Source organism: Acipenser ruthenus, chromosome 3 (assembly GCF_902713425.1).
Source record: "Acipenser ruthenus chromosome 3, fAciRut3.2 maternal haplotype, whole genome shotgun sequence".
Classification (NCBI taxonomy): domain Eukaryota; kingdom Metazoa; phylum Chordata; class Actinopteri; order Acipenseriformes; family Acipenseridae; genus Acipenser; species Acipenser ruthenus.
The window spans coordinates 95,720,346-95,740,867 of NC_081191.1; the positions used below are offsets into that span (position 1 = coordinate 95,720,346).

At 39.1% G+C, this 20,522-nt stretch overlaps 1 protein-coding gene across 1 annotated transcript in view; it reads right to left on the reverse strand.

The window, feature by feature from the left end:
• The window catches only part of LOC117394798 (receptor-type tyrosine-protein phosphatase N2), a 244,129-nt gene that overhangs the window by 215,653 nt on the left and 7,954 nt on the right, over positions 1–20,522 (reverse strand). The window contains exon 2 of the mRNA XM_059019205.1: positions 5,646–5,696. Coding sequence (XP_058875188.1) covers positions 5,646–5,696 — 51 coding nt within the window. The remainder of the gene's footprint in view (positions 1–5,645; positions 5,697–20,522) is intronic.

Here is a 20,522-nt window from a genome sequence, read left to right on the forward strand (position 1 = left end):
TAATAATTAAAAGCTGTCATTATGGCAGCTACTCGTTTCTGAGGTCATTGATAAGGGCAAGAGTAAATATTGGAACAGGCCTAGAACTTCACTGCTGAATAACAGTTTACTCGTCCTACAAACCAACTTGAAAACTGGCAGGCCTTCTCCTCTGTGACAGAATCATCAAGCACCATACATTGAAAAACACCACAGAAATACAAAAACACAAACGGATTGTCCCTCTCTCATGCAACTGCTGTCCTGGTGACCTTTAAGAATAATGCATTGCCCATCCCAGTTCTGCTGTATTCACCTCAAAGCCAGAAACATTTTTAAGCAGACAGGTCAACACAAAACAGATCACTAGTGTACAGTAAACTATTAAACATGTAGCTTTGCATGGGCTTGTAGAAATTACAATACAATACAATTCACATTGCTATAGCGTCCTTCGTCACATGGATTCCAAAGCGCTTTAGGCCAGTTTCAGACGGATGCTCCAGAGGCGTGCTGAACTCAATTGAAATTAAGTACGCGTTAGAGCCGCACTTCATTAAACTCTATGAACCAGTTGGTTTCATACTGGCGAAAACCGAAAGCATATCACACTTATTCCAAAGGTGTCTTAAATAAAGACAAATGACATATGGTTATTACAAAGAAAAGTTCGCTCATGTCAAACAAATACAAACAAATACAATACAAATACACAGCTAAAAGTTGTAATGACATTTAACCATAATTTATTTCTCCATTATTGTAAAGAAAATAATTACAATAATAATAATAATAATAATAATAATAATAATAATAATAATAATATATCTGAATATAAACGTTTTTCAGTTTTTAGGGACTGTTTTTACCCCTCTACCCAGAGATCAAGACCATGATCTATCCACCGCACTACAATCTAGTCACCGGGGCTATCTCTGTTTTCAGAAGCCGTAGTGCTAAGAACAGATTAGCGAGCAGATTCCCCAGGTAGAAGCACGATTTTCGGTCAGTTAAAAAACAGAGCTCCGTGCTGCTGCTGGGAGTTGGGCTACGATACATTTTTTTGCAGCTGCATTTTTTTTTTAAATTTAGTAGTCGCCAATGGTTTTTTACCCCAGTTTTTTCCCCAATTTGGAATGGCCAATTATTATTTGTATCCCGGTTCACCTCTGCAACCCCCCAGCGACTCGGGAAACGGAGGCTGGAACACACGTTCTCCGAAACAAATTTCTGCCAATCCGTCATTTTTCGCACTGCGGATCCACAGCGAGGCCACCAGATCTATAGTGCCAGAGGACAACACAGATCTGATGGCTCCACTGCAGAACCGGTGCGCGGTGAACTGTGGATTCCCCTGCCGACCTAAGCCCTCCCCACCTGGGTGGCACTCAGCCAATTGTGCGCCACCCCCTAGGAACCCCCGGTCACGGTCGGCAGTGACATAGCCTGGATTCAAACCTGCGATCCCCAGGCTATATGGCGCATCCTGTACTCCACGAAGAGCGCCTTTACTGGATGCGCCACTCTGGAGCCCCTTACAGCTGCATTTCTATTAAGACGAGTTACAAGAACACAAATCAAGCATCTCCAGTTAAAAAGCCTCTCACTGACAATTATTGAAATAGTCATTATATTGTTGTTTTATTTCTGTTTAGATTTGCCCAAATGTATAAGAGGATCAAAATAAATTGCTCAGATGAAACTAACAGAAGTCTGCGTTCACGTTAATATGTATGCAAACGAGGACTGATTTCCATGGTTTATTATTTATTTATTTTAGTAATACGCTGTAATACGTATACAGATATAAATAAATAAATAAATAAATACATACATCAATTAAAATGTAACGCGTGTTTAGCTAAATCACAATACATGTATTTTAAATTCCATTTGCCTTAGGCCTATATTACTTAGGATTTTTTTTTTTTTAAGACAATATTTAAGAAGTTCTTAAGAAGAAATTTAGGAGAAATTGAAGAATTGAACTTAAGAACAATCTAGATTTTAACTATTTTCTTACGAACTTTCTTAAGTTTTGTCTTAAGAAGTCTTTCAAGAATATGGCCCCTGGCTCGCTGCTCCTCTGTGGGCTCTTCAATGATTGATTAGCATTGTGGGATACATGTGGGATACTCTTTAGCATATCATTTGTGTACATTAGCATTAAGTGCAGCTTAGTTCAGTTCGCCGCTGGAGCTCTGTCACACGGCTGGCTGAGTGGTGACGTCAGATCCAGGAAATGAATACACACAGGACAGATGAGGTGAAATGATTGTTGCGCGGTTTATTATAAATAAAAGGTTTAAACAAACAGAAGGCAGGACACAGCACTTGCGCCAAAATAAATAGACAAACAAAACGGATTAACACTTAAACAAACGGTGGACGGACAGACACACAAACACGGTGAGTAAATAAACAAACATTTACTTTTTCCTTAGTTTTACTTTCTCCTTCTCCACACCCGTTCTCCACTTACCGAACACACAACCCCGAGTGATTGAAACGTTCACCTATATATACTGTTGTGCTGGGATTCAATTACTAATTAATTATTCACTTGAATCCCAGCACGTGAATTAATTATGTGCAACCTCATGCTCACATATTATATACTTTAAATGCACGTGAAGTGATGTGCCATCCTCGTGCCTAAATACAATTCTACATTTTAAATCACACGTGAAACACAGACCCGTTTATATCCCGTGTACCAATGCCTATACACCAACATTAACACAGCACACGCAACATACAACACAGAAACGCACACAGGGGCGGAGCACATTGCCACAAGCTCCTTATGAAACCAAGGTGCACCAGAGCCGCTCGGAGCGGCAGAGGAAGGCATGCTAGCGTCAAAAGAGGTGAACTTAATTGTTTCAGGCAGTGCTCTACTCATGTACTTAATTGGGACTTAGTCAAGAATTTGTGCTTGAATTGAGTTTGGCACGCCTCTAGAGCATCCGTCTAAAACTGGACTTACATACAAAAATTACAATTAAACCATTAAATTAAAAACAGTCAATTACAAAATGTAATAAAACAGAAATTAAAAAAGCGATACAAAATGTGGTTTCATTTGTAAAATTAGACAAACTAAGATTAAAAAGCCAGTTTGTAAAAATAGAACAATTAAAAAGGAATTATAAAAGCATTCATTACATTGGAATAAAAAAGACAAAACAATAAAATACAGTTTTAAATTCTAAAATAGGAAAACTAAGATTAAAAAAAAGCTTTTTTGTAAAAATAGGTTTTCAATCTGGATTTAAAAACAGTAAGTCCCAGCTTCCCTGACAGAAGGCAGAGCATTCTACAGTGTAGGAGCTTTACAAGAAAAGGCTGTTTCTCTCACATTATTGTGAAGTAAACTCACATCCTGAATAGGCCTGTTTATTAGGACTGTCCACAGCTGAACATGTATGGAACATTTTCCAAGGTGCAGTGCAGCTACAGAGCCTACAGCACAGGAGCTTGCCTGCCCTGTGTAGGATTAGCAGCGACCGCCTCTAGGCAGAGTTCAGCTTCTCATCAGGAGCCTGAGGAGAGGGCAGGATGTGTGGGCAGACACACTGGGAGTGATATTGACTCACTGTGCGAGGATTGTTGGACGTAATATAAAAAAAACATTTCAAATGACATGAAATATTACATTTGGAAAGTGTCCAGATCCACGGCGTTATGTTATTCTGATATACTGCATAAAAAAAAAATTGAAAAAGAAGTTGATTTATTTTTTTGCTTTTTTTAAAGCCTTTACACAAAAACAATTTTCCATTTCCTAAAACCAATAACCATTGGCTATTAAAAATACTATTTCTAGAGTGCTGTACTTTCAAAACAGCTTCTCAGGAAGGCATCAACATCTATTATAATGCCAAGAAAATTGGGCTTTTAAGACATTTTCTATGAACAAGAAAACAAAAGGAACAATTCTGCACATGTGTTCTAATTATAAGAACAGCAGCAAATTGCTCAAGGACGAAATGAACTTCATCCGATTTTCAAACCGAGCTTCACAAGAGATGCGGGAAGGGCAGAAAGAAAAGCAATTCATAGAGAGGAAATGAGTAACCAGATGAATTAGTCAGGGGAGACCAGCAAATAACTATGCAGGAAGGGAAGTGGAGACCAGCAAATAACCATGCAGGAAGGGAAGGTTTTATTAAGTACAGTGCAGGACTTCAGTCACATTGTCTAATTTGACAGGTTAACCTCTTGAGTAGCTCACTGCTCATTCTGCCATGACTAACCCTCCTCTACTTTATTACAGTTCATGCAAGGCTATGCCGATCTACTCTGATTATTCTAACTTGAAGAGTCTGTTGAAATGAATAGAGAGCAATTGATCCTTTTGGTCACGTTTTTTTAAATTACATTTTTTGAATTCTAAAGCAGTTTGAGTGACTCTATTGACTTCAAGAAGTCGCCCTGAAAAGAAAACTGTATGCATTATAAAATAGATACATAGATAGGAAACTTTAATGTGGTACAATTATGCACGCAGTGACTGAAGGGGATTGTGGCAGCCCTGCCATTGTAAATAGTGTTATTTGTGAATGTAAGTTTGGCAGGAATGGGGTTAAACCCATCCCTGCCAACAATCATGGGTGGGATGTGTCCCTGTGTTTGGTGGAAAGCACGTGGAAACCTTTAGTAAAAAAAAAGGCCAGTGCCCAGTCTAAAGGTGCCTATTATTTTGTGTAAGTCTTGTGTTTTGTTGGAACCTTTTATTGTGGCCCTTGTGCCTTTGTTTCTTTGTTTTGCTTTATTGTTTGCTTGTAAATAAACATGCACCAGAGCACTTTCACTGCAGTTCACTGTCTCTGAGTCTCCCTTCCTGACGGTAACATCTTGAGCCACAGCACTTTCACTGCAGTTCACTGTCTCTGAGTCTCCCTTCCTGATGGTAACATCTTGGGCCACAGCACTTTCACTGCAGTTCACTGTCTCTGAGTCTCCCTTCCTGATGGTAACATCTTGGGCCACAGCACTTTCACTGCAGTTCACTGTCTCTGAGTCTCCCTTCCTGATGGTAACATCTTGAGCCACAGCACTTTCACTGCAGTTCACTGTCTCTGAGTCTCCCTTCCTGATGGTAACATCTTGAGCCACAGCACTTTCACTGCAGTTCACTGTCTCTGAGTCTCCCTTCCTGATGGTAACATCTTGAGCCACAGCACTTTCACTGCAGTTCACTGTCTCTGAGTCTCCCTTCCTGATGGTAACATCTTGAGCCACAGCACTTTCACTGCAGTTCACTGTCTCTGAGTCTCCCTTCCTGATGGTAACATCTTGAGCCACAGCACTTTCACTGCAGTTCACTGTCTCTGAGTCTCCCTTCCTGACAGTAACATCTTTGGCCACAGTGCTATCCTGCTACAGGGATATATTACTAGTACAAATAAGAATCAGTATTTCTGTTTCTTTCAGCCAAGGGGTTAAGTACGCATGATCCTCTAACTTCCATGAGCAATTTAACCGAGAAACGCTGATCTCTGGTGCAAGGCCAGGTAGACAGAGAGAAAGTCTGCATCATTATGCTAATACATTGCTAACATTACAAGAAGATAATTAAAATAATGCCTTTTTAATTACTACAAAAAGTGATGTTCCAACGGTATAATAATACCAAATTCACAAAATGTGACCTTACTTACCATTTACACAGATCTCATAGGGTGTGCACAGCTCATCCTCAAACAAGCAACCTGCAAACAAAGGAAATGAGATCTATGGTCAGAAAAGGTGGACACAGCAAGACCCATACTCAGCCTATGTGGATAGAGAACACAGGGTGATGGTTTATTGTTTAATCACTGTGACAGATGAACTGATATAGTAGGAAATATTCCTATATTTCAATAGCCGTGGAGTGGATTTGTTTGGACAGGCAGCGTTCTAGGGAAGGTCCTGTCAATGCTTTTCTTGCGCAGGTTTTAGATACCCCTCGTTTTCATATGAGGCTGGGACATTGTTCATCATCTTTTCATAGCAATGACTGCTGATGAGATGGAGCATAAAGGTATGTTTATGGCAAACTCAATTTCCTTGTTATCCTTAAGTTATTTTTTTCCATTATATTTCGCTGTCCCTATGCTGACTATACAGAATCGCTCCACCAGGCAAACAGTCTTCACATGCATTCTCTCAGTACTGTACATCACATGCATTCTCTCAATACTGTACATCACATGCATTCTCTCAGTACTGTACTTCACAGTATGTGCCCTGCCTTTCGCTCTTTCAGTGTCTTAATTTCACTTTGATATTTGTCATCATGGCCCGGTAGGTGAATAATCTTTATTTTTAAGCCCATACAAAGGATGTGCCTAAGTGGTACAGTGGAGTATTTGTGTACATAGCACTGGACCTCCTTTAGGAGCATTCTGAAAATCACACAGGGCAGCAGTGTGGAGTAGTGGTTAGGGCTCCGGACTCTTGACCGGAGGGTTGTGGGTTCAATCCCCAGTGGGGGACACTGCTGTTGTACCCTTGAGCAAGGTACTTTATCTAGATTGCTCCAGTAATAACCCAACTGTATAAATGGGGAATTGTATGTAAAAATAATGTGATATCTGTAAAAAAAAAAAAAAAAAAAAAAGTGAAATATTGTATAATGTGATATGTTGTAACAATTGTAAGTCGCCCTGGATAAGGGCGTCTGCTAAGAAATAAATAATAATAATTACGAGCCACTCTTTTAAGCAGCATGCATAAGATGATGTGTTAATTTAATCAAATAAATATAGACTCACTTCTTGTGCCATTGCTTGCATGAACTCACAGAATTACTCTAATGCTAAAAGGATCATTGAGCATATCCAATAACAACTTTTTTGCACCTTCCTGCATTCCCCCCCCCCCCCCCCCCCCCCCCCCCCCCCCCCCCCCCAGCTTGAAAATCTCAGCTGTAGACAGAATGCCAGTGCTGTAATTTGCACTACTGGGCAGAGTACACACTGAATAGAAATATATTTAACATCCATTGTTTATAACAGCTTGTTACTGTGTGTTACTGTGTGATTTCACTTACCACTAAGAATAAATATAACTATTCAGCATGGATAAATAAGCACAAGTTATAAAAACAGCTAAGACAAGCAGTAAAAATTAATTAAGGATTTCAAAACCATGTTAAAGGGCTGTAAAAGTCCACATTTCTGCTAGGATGTGGACAGACTGGCTGTTTTACAGTAACAGCTGTAGATAAACCTGCTCAAGGACGTGACTTTAAACTAGTTCACCTCGTCACACTTTTAAGCTCGAGAAACCTGCTGATTCTGTGGCTAATGTGTCATAGCTTTATTATTCAAGATGTCATGTACAGGTAGTGCACAAAAAAATGGAAACACCAATGTAAAGTCACTTAATAGGGCGTTGGGCCACTATGGTATCCTGCTCTGTGGAGTTCTCGGCAGACCGTTTTTGATGAAACTGGCTGCTCGCGTCCCAGGTTGAAATTTGCAGTCAATTGATCTGTAGTTCCTCGCCTGTTTTGCCTTGCACTTCTAATTAATGCACGGATATCACAATCCTGGAGTATGCGCTTCCGCCCACTGTTGCCCTTTGCCGATGATGTTTTTCCCTCAGAGTTCCATGCCGACATCACCTTAGGCACCGTTGCTCGTGAAACATCAGCAAGTTGAGCTGTCTTGGTCACTGAAGCTCCTGTCAAATGCGCCCCAACAATCACCCCTCTTTCAAAGTCACTGAGGTCTCCTCTTGCAGCCATGCTAGCCATAATTATAGGCAACCAGGCCTGTCCAGCATTTTTATACATGACCCTAAGCATGCTGGGATGTTATTTGCTTAATTAACGCATGAGCCACATCTGTGTGGAAGCCCTTGCTTTCAATATACTTGGTGTCCCCCATTTACCCAGGTGTTTACATTTTTTGTCCACTACCTGTATCTATCTATTTATGTTTGAGGCAGGATATACAGTAATGCAACCTACAAGTATGGATAGAGCCAAGATCAGGGGTGTCCATTCTACCACAGGTTGAACTGATAAAATGATATACAGTAAGCAACTACTTCAGGGTCTGGATGGGGGTTTAATTGGTTCAACTAAACAATTTAAAACAGGGATGAACAGGGCTGCGCCCTTCTCTCTGCTGATCAACTTGTTCTGTACATTTGGGAGCCACGCATGTGTGAAATCATGCTGAGTGCCATTACTGAGTCTCTTTTACCTGCTTTAACAGCAACATGTCTTAGTAAAAGGAAATCAAAGATAATCTGTTATTTCAAAAATAGGGATTTGTTAAAACCCAAAGGCTTTATGATGATACCAGTCCCATTCAGTCGCTACCTCCTTCCTGGTACTGTCGGATGTGTGTAGTGATGACATCACTGGCATATATGTGTAGTGATGACATCACTGGCATATATGTGTAGTGATGACATCACTGGCATATATGTGTAGTGATGACATCACTGGCATATATGTTAGGATGTCAAGCAGTGCAATATAAACCACGCGCTTACTGTGCTTTATGGCCAAATTCAATTTAAATCTTTGCAATAGGTCTCTCTAGTGTTTCTCCTGTCATTTTAATGCACTCTTTTTTTTTTTTTTTTTTAGCATCGTCTGTGCTCTTGTAATAATACCAGGCATTCTCAAGAAGCTGATGAGCTGTTTTGGAATCCTCCAGGGATACAATGAAAATATACAAAGGTGTGCCTTCATCTTGCAAGCAACCTGTAATTCAGGACGCAAATCAAACAGCCAGCCAACCATTAAATGAACATTTTAGTTACACAACTGCTTATTTCTAGCCCTGCAATAATATAACATTGCCTCTGGTTTAATGGAACCCTTCCAGACCCTTATCAGATTAGTCTGTTCCTAATATACAGCAGGCTATATGAAATGATTTCATCAATATACAGGAGGCTATGTGAAATGATTTCAGCACTATACAGGAGGCTATGTGAAATGATTTTGTGTATAAATGGGCAGTCTCTGACATTTGCTAGTCAACTGAAATTCCTCACTTGGATGTAAACCCGAATTCCCCACGCTACCTAAGTGGATGGTGCAGGTACCAGTGCCTGGGACAACGAGTTTAAGCTTTCAGATAAGTTATTGATATATTTAAGACATTGTTCTTTACTGCTGTTAGCTTCTTTTAAGCTGTATTGGTCAGCTCATATCTGAGACACCCGGCTAGTTTCTTAAAGCAAATACTGTAGCTTTGAGAATGTGACCCATACAGTCCGTTTGACAAAATAACAGTTCCTGTTTCTGAAAGACTCGGCGCTTCAAGTTTCACTTCATGACCTTTTTCTAGGATCAAAAGGGTTTTTATTTTCTTGCCTTTTTAAAACAGACGGTGGATTTCAGCTCAGGAGATTAGTAATGCTAAATGACAGATACAAAGGCCTCCTTGTACCTCTGCATTCTGAGATAAAGGGTCTCTGATGCATCACAGTTACTGTATACAAGCTCTGTCTGTGGAATCACAGCAAGCAGGGTGCACGCACAAGAGCCCTCTCTTGAAACTAACTGGCCAGGGGGAAATTCTGCAAAGTGGTGGTTCAGGCAGAGAAGTAACTTTTAAGATAGCTTAAAATCATAAACATTAGGCATATTTTGCACCCTCATTACCAGAACATTCATCGGTCAAATGGCTAGAATCTCATTCATCATTTGATAAACAACTTGTCCAATGATCAGCTAGAAGGGGCTTCATATCTTACCTCAATCCATTTGTATCGTTGTGTGTCAGAGTTCGCCTCCTCCTCCACAGCCTCCACCTGTTTTCCCGCTTTGTCTAACAGAGGACGGCAGCTATCCTGCCCCTCTGCTCATGGCCCTAAAGTTAGCCTCTCCACTATCAGCAAAATAAATTATGGGTAGGGGTACCTCGAAGGGCAAGGCCAAAGGCCAAGGATGTAATGAAAATATGTATAATGTAGTATTTGTTGTGTAAGCCTTAATAAATATTGTTCTGAATCGCATGAGTTTTCCTGGACCGTCTATTGTGAAGAACAGTGGAAGCAACGAGATTCACTCGAGCCAGGTTTAAATGTTCCCTGGCAATCTGCTTTTTTAATTGTAACTGAAAGTTGAGTCAGCTCTTTCCATGAGAGTCACCACCTAGGCTGTATGTCAGCTTGCCAACTTGCCCGCACTCGTATTTGTTATATTTATTTTTTTCATCCTGCACTCAAGTAATGAATCTTTGGATTATGCACCTTCAAGCTACAAAACAAATTCTAATTAACATCTTACAGTAAAGATAAAGCAATGAGTACCGCTGACGTCAATTGCTAAATATTTAAACAGCTCACTTTTATAATATTTGTCAGAGCTAAGTTGTTAAAATTACAGATATGCAAATCCATTTCACCCACAAGGCAGACCTGATGGTATCAATGTATCAGTCTGTTTTTTTTTATCAAAGCGTTTTGATCTCTGGTGGTGCACAAAGGACAGGCTAAAAGGAAGCTTTTGTTTCTGGCTTCACAAAAAGATAAATGGATAGATTTACTAAATGTTGACTCCAGTTGGGATTGTCCCACTTTTCAGCCCAATTTTGTTAAATCGTCCTGGTTTTGCTATTGTATTCACATTTACTTTTAAAGTACAAAACTGTATCAGTGTCCTCAGCAAGTTAACAGCAGGGTAATGTATTAGGTTGTGTTAGTGCCATTCAAAAATAAAATAAACCATATGGATTATTTGTTTAATAACTCTGATTATGTGAATATCACATGTAATGGTAATAGCCGATCTTGTTTTTCTTGTACATTCTTGTCTTTATTTGTACATAACATGTATAATGAGAACATTTCAAACTATATAAGAGGCATCTGATTTACTACAAATTACATTAAATAAAATAACTGAAATATTAAAATACTTACATTGAAGGTACATTTACATTGAAGGTACAGCTATTTTCTTCAGTAGATGTAATACTAAGTGCTAATATGAGACACCATGTGGTGCCCCTGAGGTACAGTAGCGCCGCACCCCGGTCTTTCTTGTTCATTTTACATCATGGGAATATTAAGCTTTCTATGCCAGTCATCGAAATACAACTCATCAGATACATAAGGAAAAAAATTAAAAAACACTGCAAACAGAGGAAGAAACGTTAACTGCTATTCTTAGAGAAAGGCAGCTTTGGTTTCCACTCTAAAGAGAACATTAAGAGGCGTATGTATCTCAAAGTTCAATCCCACAGAAACGGCAATACAACTTTACACAATTAGGTATGATTCATGGGCTCACTGACTGCTGATGAAGCTGCATTAGTGGCAAATATAATAGCACACATTAAGACAGAATGCCTTTTGATTTGACATGAAACATATAAACACAGAACTTTATAAAATAGAAACTCATTTTTTAGGGCAACATAAAGTAAATTTCAAGCAGCCTAAGTGATCCAGTCCAGAATACAACAAAAGCTTCTTTATTTTTTTCAAAATGTCTTCATACTAAAAGAAACCATGTATTTGGCTGTGTCAGACATTATTGCTTAAACAGAGCAATTTCCCCAGTCACTCTGTTATTGGATTTGAATGAATGCTCCTGTACAGTAAATAGATTCCAAAATGAGAAATAGGTATTCACTGGCTGTATAAATATATAGATATGATTACACTGGGATAATAAAGAATATTGACCCTGTTTGAAATGAAGGGACAGATAATCACGATAAACAAAACCATGAATCACTGTCATCTGTAGATGTGATGTGTCGAATTTTAATCCTCAAGTCAATAACAGGAGGTTAGATATTCTCTATTGCTTCAGATGATTTACTGAGTCATTCTTGGGTCAGGGCCACCAAAGGACATCGAACTATATTAGTTCATGAATTATTCTTGACTTAATCTCATCCACAGTGTGGGCCCTTATCAGCCACTCTGCAATGGATGTGAAGTGAATGCAATCATTGTTGTGAGGCCGCACTTGTTAGTTCTTGAAAAGCTTTCGCTTCCCCCTCTCAAACCCTGATGTGATTCTGAAGTGAAGGACACCAGAGATACAGCTTTGCATTACTTAGTCATCAGGAACTATCGCTATCTTTAGACTGTCTAAATGAGGCTGCGTTTCGTAGAGAGAGATGTGCTGTTTGTGCCACTATTCCTACTCACCCATCATGACCTTTTCGCAATAGATTATTTTGTCAGGTGAAACCCAACTAATGAACCATCCCCTAATCCACCATAATTAAGGCTCTATTTTTCTCAGTTATCACAGATTTCACATCTTCTGTGAAATGTATCCATTGCCGTGTAATATGTAGTTCCTTGTAAAAATTCCTGTTTCTGAAAGAATAGTGTAAATATACACATTTTATATCACTTAAAAATAAATACCGCAAACATTTGCCTTATTGATGCACCACCTGTTAAACTGCATTCATGAACCTGGCAGCCAGTATTATTGGTTTCTGGTAAATAATTAAACACACTGCATACAGCAGCACGATTTCTTTAAAATGTCTTCAACCAAAAAGACACCAGCTGCATCAAAGATCTGAAATGTTTCTGCTAAAGGTCGCTCTGTCCAGCAGTACAACAGGACACGTGTCTGGCCTTATTTTTACATGTATTTATGTTTTTATTTTGTTTGATAATTCACTGATGGTGGACATAAAAAATAAAACATTCTACAATTTAGCATTTACTGTTTTTCAGGTAAGCATTAAAATATTTAGGAACATATGTTATATAACAGCTCTAGAGAAAATGATCAATTTTGAATGTGACAACGCAATTTTTTCCTGCTTATATAAATATTATGTTTAATCATGAAATATTTTGAAATATCTATCCGCAAAATTAAGTTGCCGCAGATATTTCCTGTTTTACAGTATTCTAATTGTGAGAATTTGCAAACTTCAACACAAACTGAGCTGCCCTTGCACAGCCCTTTCGCCCCTGCAAGGCCATCGTGGCTTCCTGCCAGTAAAGAAAGAACCCTCCCCAGGTCACCATGTGCCTTCTGTGTGTCAGCAGCACCTGCTGTTTCAGGGACAGACTCTGTAGGAAAGTACACACTAACCTCAGGGCCGGGCTTACCGACTGTACATCAGTAGAACAAATACAAGCACCTGCACTGGACAGCAGGGGGAAAAATGAAAAGATGACAGCAAACAGAATCCACTGATGGCATCTCGCCAAAGATACAGTAGCAGACAGTCCACACCCTCAGTTAATAATGTCAGCTTTAACTCAACAAGAACGTACTGTAATTCAATTTCAATTGTTTTTATTGTGACTAATCTAAACAATTTTGTGTAATGTTGCATTTTCTACAGCATGTAAACGTGTGTGTTTTTTTTCCTCATCCTTTTTCTAAGGGGTAACTGCTGCTTGGCCACCAATCACACGTCAGTAAAGCAATAAACAGACAAGCCTGTTTGTTCAGGACTATTTACTTCAATGTATTGTTTGGCATGATGTGGTTTAAAAGGTAACTTGGCACCACCATTATGTGTTTACAAGCTATGAAATATAAGGTACTGTAGTATGATGTTGTTTTCACAGAAAATAATAAGCAATGTATTTGCCGTGGCATCACTAGGATGTGCTCTGCTATAACAGCAGGGTTATGAAATGTACTGTATTGCCAATTACTCCAGTAAGCCTGTGGTATTTTATTTCAGTAAGGGTGCATGGAGAATGCTGCGGGAGTATAAAATGACTTTCATTTAAACACATAACTGGTCCAGTGGATCCCAGCCATTCCTTTCACCTCTGGGACCTTTTGTTCTCATTCTGCGGTGAGGGGAGGAAAAAAAATGACTAACAGCTCAATGTGAAATGTGTCCCGGCTGTCAATAATTAGGGTTTTTTTCCCACAGTCTTTAAAAAGCCCTGCAAGCCTACAAGATTAAGGGTCTGATTCACCAATGTCAGCTCTCTGTCGTTTCTTCACGTTCCTCTGAATTCACACAGAACGTTCAGTCTTACACGCTGTGCAAAATCACTATGACCATACAAGGTTAGGTCAGGTGCTTGTGGCTCACAAGATACCTCTTTTCAACTGTACAACCGAGCCGTGCCGGGGCTTAGGAGGAGCCTGCTTGTGTTTCCACTGCTGAGCCCGAGCCATGCAGCTGACGTCACACGCAATGAACGTGTCGAGTCGCATGTACATGATGAGGTATGAAGAGTTGAGAATGGCGGATCCAGAAGTTATGTTTTTCCTTGTTTTCGTTCTTCATATATCACTGAATATTACTACGATGCAACGATGGCTGATTACGCAAAGAGAATGCTTCTCGCTGCACGCCATGTTGTTCACCTTCCTCGAGTGTAGTGACTGACGCAACGTAATGATGAAAATCATTAACCCTGTCCCTGACCCAGCTTGGCTCCGAGCCACATTCAGATGTGTTGTGAGGCCAGAGCTTCACGGCTTGGGTGTGGCAGTGGAAAAGGGGTAGTAGTTACCCATCCACAGAACAACACTGCAGAGCCTTGTCTGCACTGTTAGAGGTTTGCTTTTCCTTGATACACAAATGGTCCTATTTCATTCATCCAAACAGTGTCTATATTTCAATCCAACACTCTCAAGCTCAATCAGCCTGGTAATTATTATTTACGTTGGGAAGAAAGATATTGTTTCCAAGAATAACTAAATATACTGTGCATTCATTCACATACAGCATCCACATTACCGTAAACCATCTCCAACTGGTCTCATTCATTCAGCAACAAATATGTTTGTTAAAACGCAGCTTTCATATATACTACAGTATTACACCTTGTAATGTTTATATAGAAATGCAGGTGAAGTACAGAAGGAACAAAAGTCTATAACATTCATTAAGCATCCTTGTAGGTGAAAGTGATGCTAATCCCAGCATCTTCTCATTCTCAAGCAGATCCACTGAACTGTCAACATATGAATTAAAGATGACCGTCTCTATGGCAACAGGGATGGCTGGTAAGCAGCATGGCCCTTTCCTGGCTTGACTAATGTTTGTTTTCTCTCAGCACATTTGCATAATTAAGACTTTGTCACAGCGAAATGAAGCAAAAAGGTACACAGCTTCCTGTGAGAATGTCTTTATTTAGAATGATGAACAATGAAAAGAATCTGACAAGGGTACACTGAAATGTATTTGTTGCCAAAAATTTAAAGTTGAATTCTTTTTGTTGCTGTTTCTTCTGTATAAAAAATGCTTTTGATTGTTCAACTTTTTCACAATGTCTTATTAGTTGTAATATTCATGGTTAGGCCATGTCAACAATACATTGTACAGTAGATACTGTACACCACCACACTGTAAAACTGGCTCCACTAATTCATTGTTTTCAATATTTCACAATTATTTGATGTATAAATATAGAGCATAACACTGAGGGAGCATTTTACAAAATGAAAACTGTATAAGAAAAAAAACATATTTTTGTGTAACAGAATTACTAGCAGGCTGATAATTTCTAACTCCCTCGCAGGATCCCTGTTGGTCATTACCCATCTACTACTGTGCCATTCAAATATAAACTGGTACAGCAGGACGTGATTACGGACAAGAAAACACATGTACTGTAATGCGGAATGATCCTCAAGTCATTTCCCTGAGCGGTTTTTCTTTCCTGAATTTCACATTAGACAAAGAAGCTAAGCATATTTTATTCAGCTGACACAGACAGCAGCATTCTGGATTGTTCAGGCTCTAAACCCCCTTTGATCTGCTGCAGCTGCCTCTGGAGACTGGGCATACTGTAGAGCAGGGGTTCACAAACTTGCTTGAACATTCTGGATTGTTCAGGCCCTAAACCCGCTTTGATCTGCTGAAGCTACCTCTGGAGACTGGGCATACTGTAGAGCAGGGGTTCACAAACTTGCTAGAACATTCTGGATTGTTCAGGCCCTGAACCCCCTTTGATCTGCTGAAGCTACCTCTGGAGACTGGGCATACTGTAGAGCAGGGGTTCACAAACTTGCTTGAACATTCTGGATTGTTCAGGATCTAAACCCCCTTTGATCTGCTGCAGCTGCCTCTGGAGACTGGGCATACTGTAGAGCAGGGATTGATTGTATTGCTTGGCTCAAGGCCTCCCATGACATTAGGAATCCTGACTGAGGACCATAGAAATGGAGTCCCTTACTTTCACTGCAAACAACATTGTGCCTTTCACTTTAAAAAAAATCTATAGAATTCTCTTCTTTTGGGTGTTAGTGCTATAAATAGTATTTCAGCTTTGAAAGTCTGTGGAACTCATTAGACAGCAATTCCAAGCAAATCACACACTTTGGGTAATCAAGATAACCTCACTGTCATATTTTCAACATCTTGATTTGGATACCTTTAGTGAGAGAGGTTGTTTGTTTGTGCCAATAGAAGTCCTGTACTGCTTTCATTATGCTCAGTGCCATGTCTCTGACATTTGAGAAACCACTCCATAATTATCGTGCTCAATTGTACTCTGTCTGACTGCAAAAACCTGCCTATACAGCTAAGCGGGAGTGGTATGGTTGATTTTATTTATGTAGGGGAAGAATATACATCAAGAACGTCTAACGAAAAAACATACATTGGCAGAAATCCTTGAAATTATGAATTCATGTTCAAGTGCATCACTATTGTTGCCTGTTTTGTGCTCCTTACAATCACCCCATTTTGTTGTGCAATGGTACATACTGTAGCACAGGCCCAAGCTGAGCAGGAGATAGCTGTGCTTGACATTGACAGGGCAAGAGTAAAAAAAATGTTTTAGACAACCATCTTCCCTGTAGGGTGCAAAGGGGGAAACACACTTAGAATACATTACCAAACAGAAGAGCAACAAGGTTATCTGCTCAGATCTGTTAAAAACCTGACAGGAATCGTCACAGCAGTTTTAGGGGTAGATGTACTAAGATTGACCAGTCGCAGCGCAAACATACCGCAATTTGCATTTTCGTTGCGACAATTCGGAAAGTATACATTTCGTCGTATGTAGTAAGAGATAATATGTTAATGAAAAGAGCCGCAGTATACTAATTGAAATATTTGTTGCGTCTTCTTAGCGAGTTCTCTAGCATACAATGCGAGAGTCGTCCGACATTGTTCAAATAAATAGCGGGAGTTGAGTTGTGGTTTGCTGCAGCAGAGGGTGCCTGAAGGATACATGCAAGGGTGCAAAAATCAAAATAACATAGTTTTTGTTAAATATAAATGTCATCTGTACAATGCATTCTGTTCTGACTTCATTTTACCTATTTTAATACTGTTATACATATAAAAAATGAAAGGCAGTTTAATCCCATCAGATTCTATAGTGGGGCCCCAACCTTCACCCCCAAAAAGCTGTTCATAATCATACAGTAAACCCTCGCTAAATCGGACATGTTTGTCCGACATAAGGAGCTGTCAGGTTTAAAAACAATACAATAAAATCGCACTCACATACATTTACAGTTCTCGATGTATTTTAAATATAAATCATTGCGCTGAATTAACACTAATGTGTTTTGGGTACGCTACACATTACATTATGTAAAAATATAAATCTGTACAGTAGGCCTATACAGTATACAGTACGATAGTAAAATCAAATGAATACCTAGCGCACTTTCTTTTTACTTAAAGCTGCATCCACACTGGACGCGAGGTGCAGCAGTATCCATTATTATATGATTGCAAATTGAACTACAAGAAAGACATTCAGAAGAAAGACAATGCCTGGGTGGCTTGCAGGTGGTACATTTAGCAGCTACGAGACATTTTCTTTCCGATTATGCAAGTTGTAGGTTTATTAATAAGCAAAAATAAACCGGAGCATACATGCAGTCTACATATCTAGCATTTAAATGAAAAGTTTGCACTTTTGCTGGCTTTTAAAAATAAATCATGCTGCTGCATTGTAGACATTGGTGTGCAATGCGAATAAAAGATTATTTTAAATTTAAACTAAATGATTTTAGGGTTTTTTATTTTATTTTTATTATTATTATTTTTAACTTGGCCTACTTAGTAGCCTAGACCATGGTTAGTAGTAGATCACGGTCCTATACAGATGTTCAGAATGAGCTGGAGAGGTTAGTGGCATGTGTGTGCAGTCTATCGCTCCCAACAAGGGAAAACCAGAAATGTCATATACATTTGTTTTCAAGGCTTGTAAGTACACCCTGACTTTAGTGAAAATTAGGTACTTGGGTGTTCGCCTCAAAAATACATTGAGCACAACTGGCAACGCATGAGAAAAAGCAGACATGCCAGGAAATGCCAGGAGCAATTGTGAGTGTTTAAAACATGCTTTCAAAAGTTCTTAACAAATTGATGCAATTGTAAGTGTCGCAATTGTTGGCAGCTTTCGTACATCTCATTATAATATTTGTGAACCCTCATTTGCACTATCTCCGCCCCTTTTTGCGAATTTATGCAGCAACACCCATAATTATATATTCCTCTAAGGTTGAACTGAACATCTCTCTGCCTCCACCCTCCCTGTTAAGCCTCTGTCCTCACTATGCATTGAAATGATATGGTATGTTGGCAGGGTCTGTCATATTAAAATGAGCTGTCCTGTTTATTTAACTGTATATTAAGATACATAATTTCATAACAACAGCAGCAGTAATAACAATATGAAGAAGTAAGAATAACATGCTGAGACTGCCTGCCGTTTTCCAGATACAGGGTGAGGCGACACAATGTACGAGCGATGACTGATGAGCAAACTCAAGTGCCTAGTGCTGATACGGCCAGATTTCAACCACAGGAAAAGAGCAAGGCCAATTCAGACGAGCAGTAACAGACCCATTTGGGTCTATCTTTTGCCTCCCCCACCACCACATTCTCACAGACGCATCACCGAATAAGAGATGGATTTTTACTGCGTTATAATCTGAAAAACTGCTGTAGCATCCGGTTTATCCTGTGCTAAAGTATTAAACACGAATGATACATCTCATTTCCTGAAGCCCTCCCCCGAAGGATACTGCTCACGCTGTGTTATCTCTTTCAGCTAAATGGGCTTAAGCATCGCCTGCATTCTGGAGGTATTGAATGCCATCCGATTAAACAGCTACCATTTTTAAAACAATGAGCGCAGCTTTAATCAAAGCAATCAGCTACTTAGTCATTCACTGCTATTAGAAAATGAAACCATTTCCATTATGCCTAGTTACTCTTAAAGTGGTTTTAGCGAACACAGTAATAACCCTTAGATGTTGTGCACGTCCATTCACTATGTAACGTGCGGTTTTGAAAGAAACACATGTCCTAGTCACTTTAATGACACCATTAGAGACTGGGAATCACATTCACAACAATTAATCAATGCACCAACCTTGTACTTTGGATTTAGATTTTAGGTCTGGTTGATTCAAATACATTTGTGTTTAAATTAACAGCCTCTTGACATCTCTGAGGCTGCATGACCGGTTGTCTCACTATGCAACCAGGGAGACAGACATTGAATAAAAAAGACATTGAATATAAAAGAGGGGGGGGCTTGTAATACAAAGAAAAACAAAACAATCATACTGACTACAGTATGAGTAACAGCATGAGGTAAAACCAGGACAGGAGTTCCACATGACAGATGTGAGAAAATCAATCATACTGACTACAGTATATGTAGGGCTCGATTTTTTCGGGTTTTATTAACTGTTTAGTTTGGGGGTGTTTTTTCTGTTTTTTTCATTTATTAAAAATAAACACCACTTAAACACATCAACTTTCGGTTTCTATAGTAATTTAAATTACAATAACATTTTCCTTAATTGTAGTACTTTGTAACTGTAAGTCGGCCGCTAAATAATAATAATAATAATAATAATAATAATAATAATAATAATAATAATAATAATAATAATAATAAAATGATTTACTTTGAGTTGAAATGTCAAGGTCCACATTTAGGATTCAGGCAATTGTGAGAAGTAAAAGGTACCAGGTATAAAAAACTATGCACACACAGGTTAAAAGTCTTTTTGAATACGGAAGAAAAACTATGAGTTCCAACAGTCCACGTTAGTAGCAAAAAACAAACTTGAAGTAAAAGCATCCATCCCAGATATACAAACTAGGCTACATAAACTCTGATATTAAAGTCTTTCTGAATAAGAAAAAAAAAACTGTGTGGAAATGTTTTTCAATCAATCACAAGAGTTGGAACATTAGCAGCAAAACAAAACAAACAAAAAAAAATGGATTGCTGAGTCACTCAGAAAACCTGCTGTAGTAAATCAACGCATACATTTTGAAACTGTCTGCAGACACTGATGCTCTTTCTTTTCAGTTGTCGACACGAACTTGCTAGAAAGAACGTTCTACATTGGCACTGGATACAGGCACTGCCAACAACATCAAAAAAATGTTGACTAATTGTGGCCTTCCTTTAATGATTTCTTCCACAAAATCCTCATTTTCCTTGACATAATCGCTAACACTTTTCGTTTTACGCACCATTACTGCCCCCGTGTCTTTCACACTACAGTTTATTTTTTCAACCAACCCCACTCACGTTATAGTAACCAGAGAATTCTATTACGCAGTCCACAATAAAATATGATTGGCCAGTAGAAATATCTTCCTTTTTTAAAGCTGCATGGCATTATACTG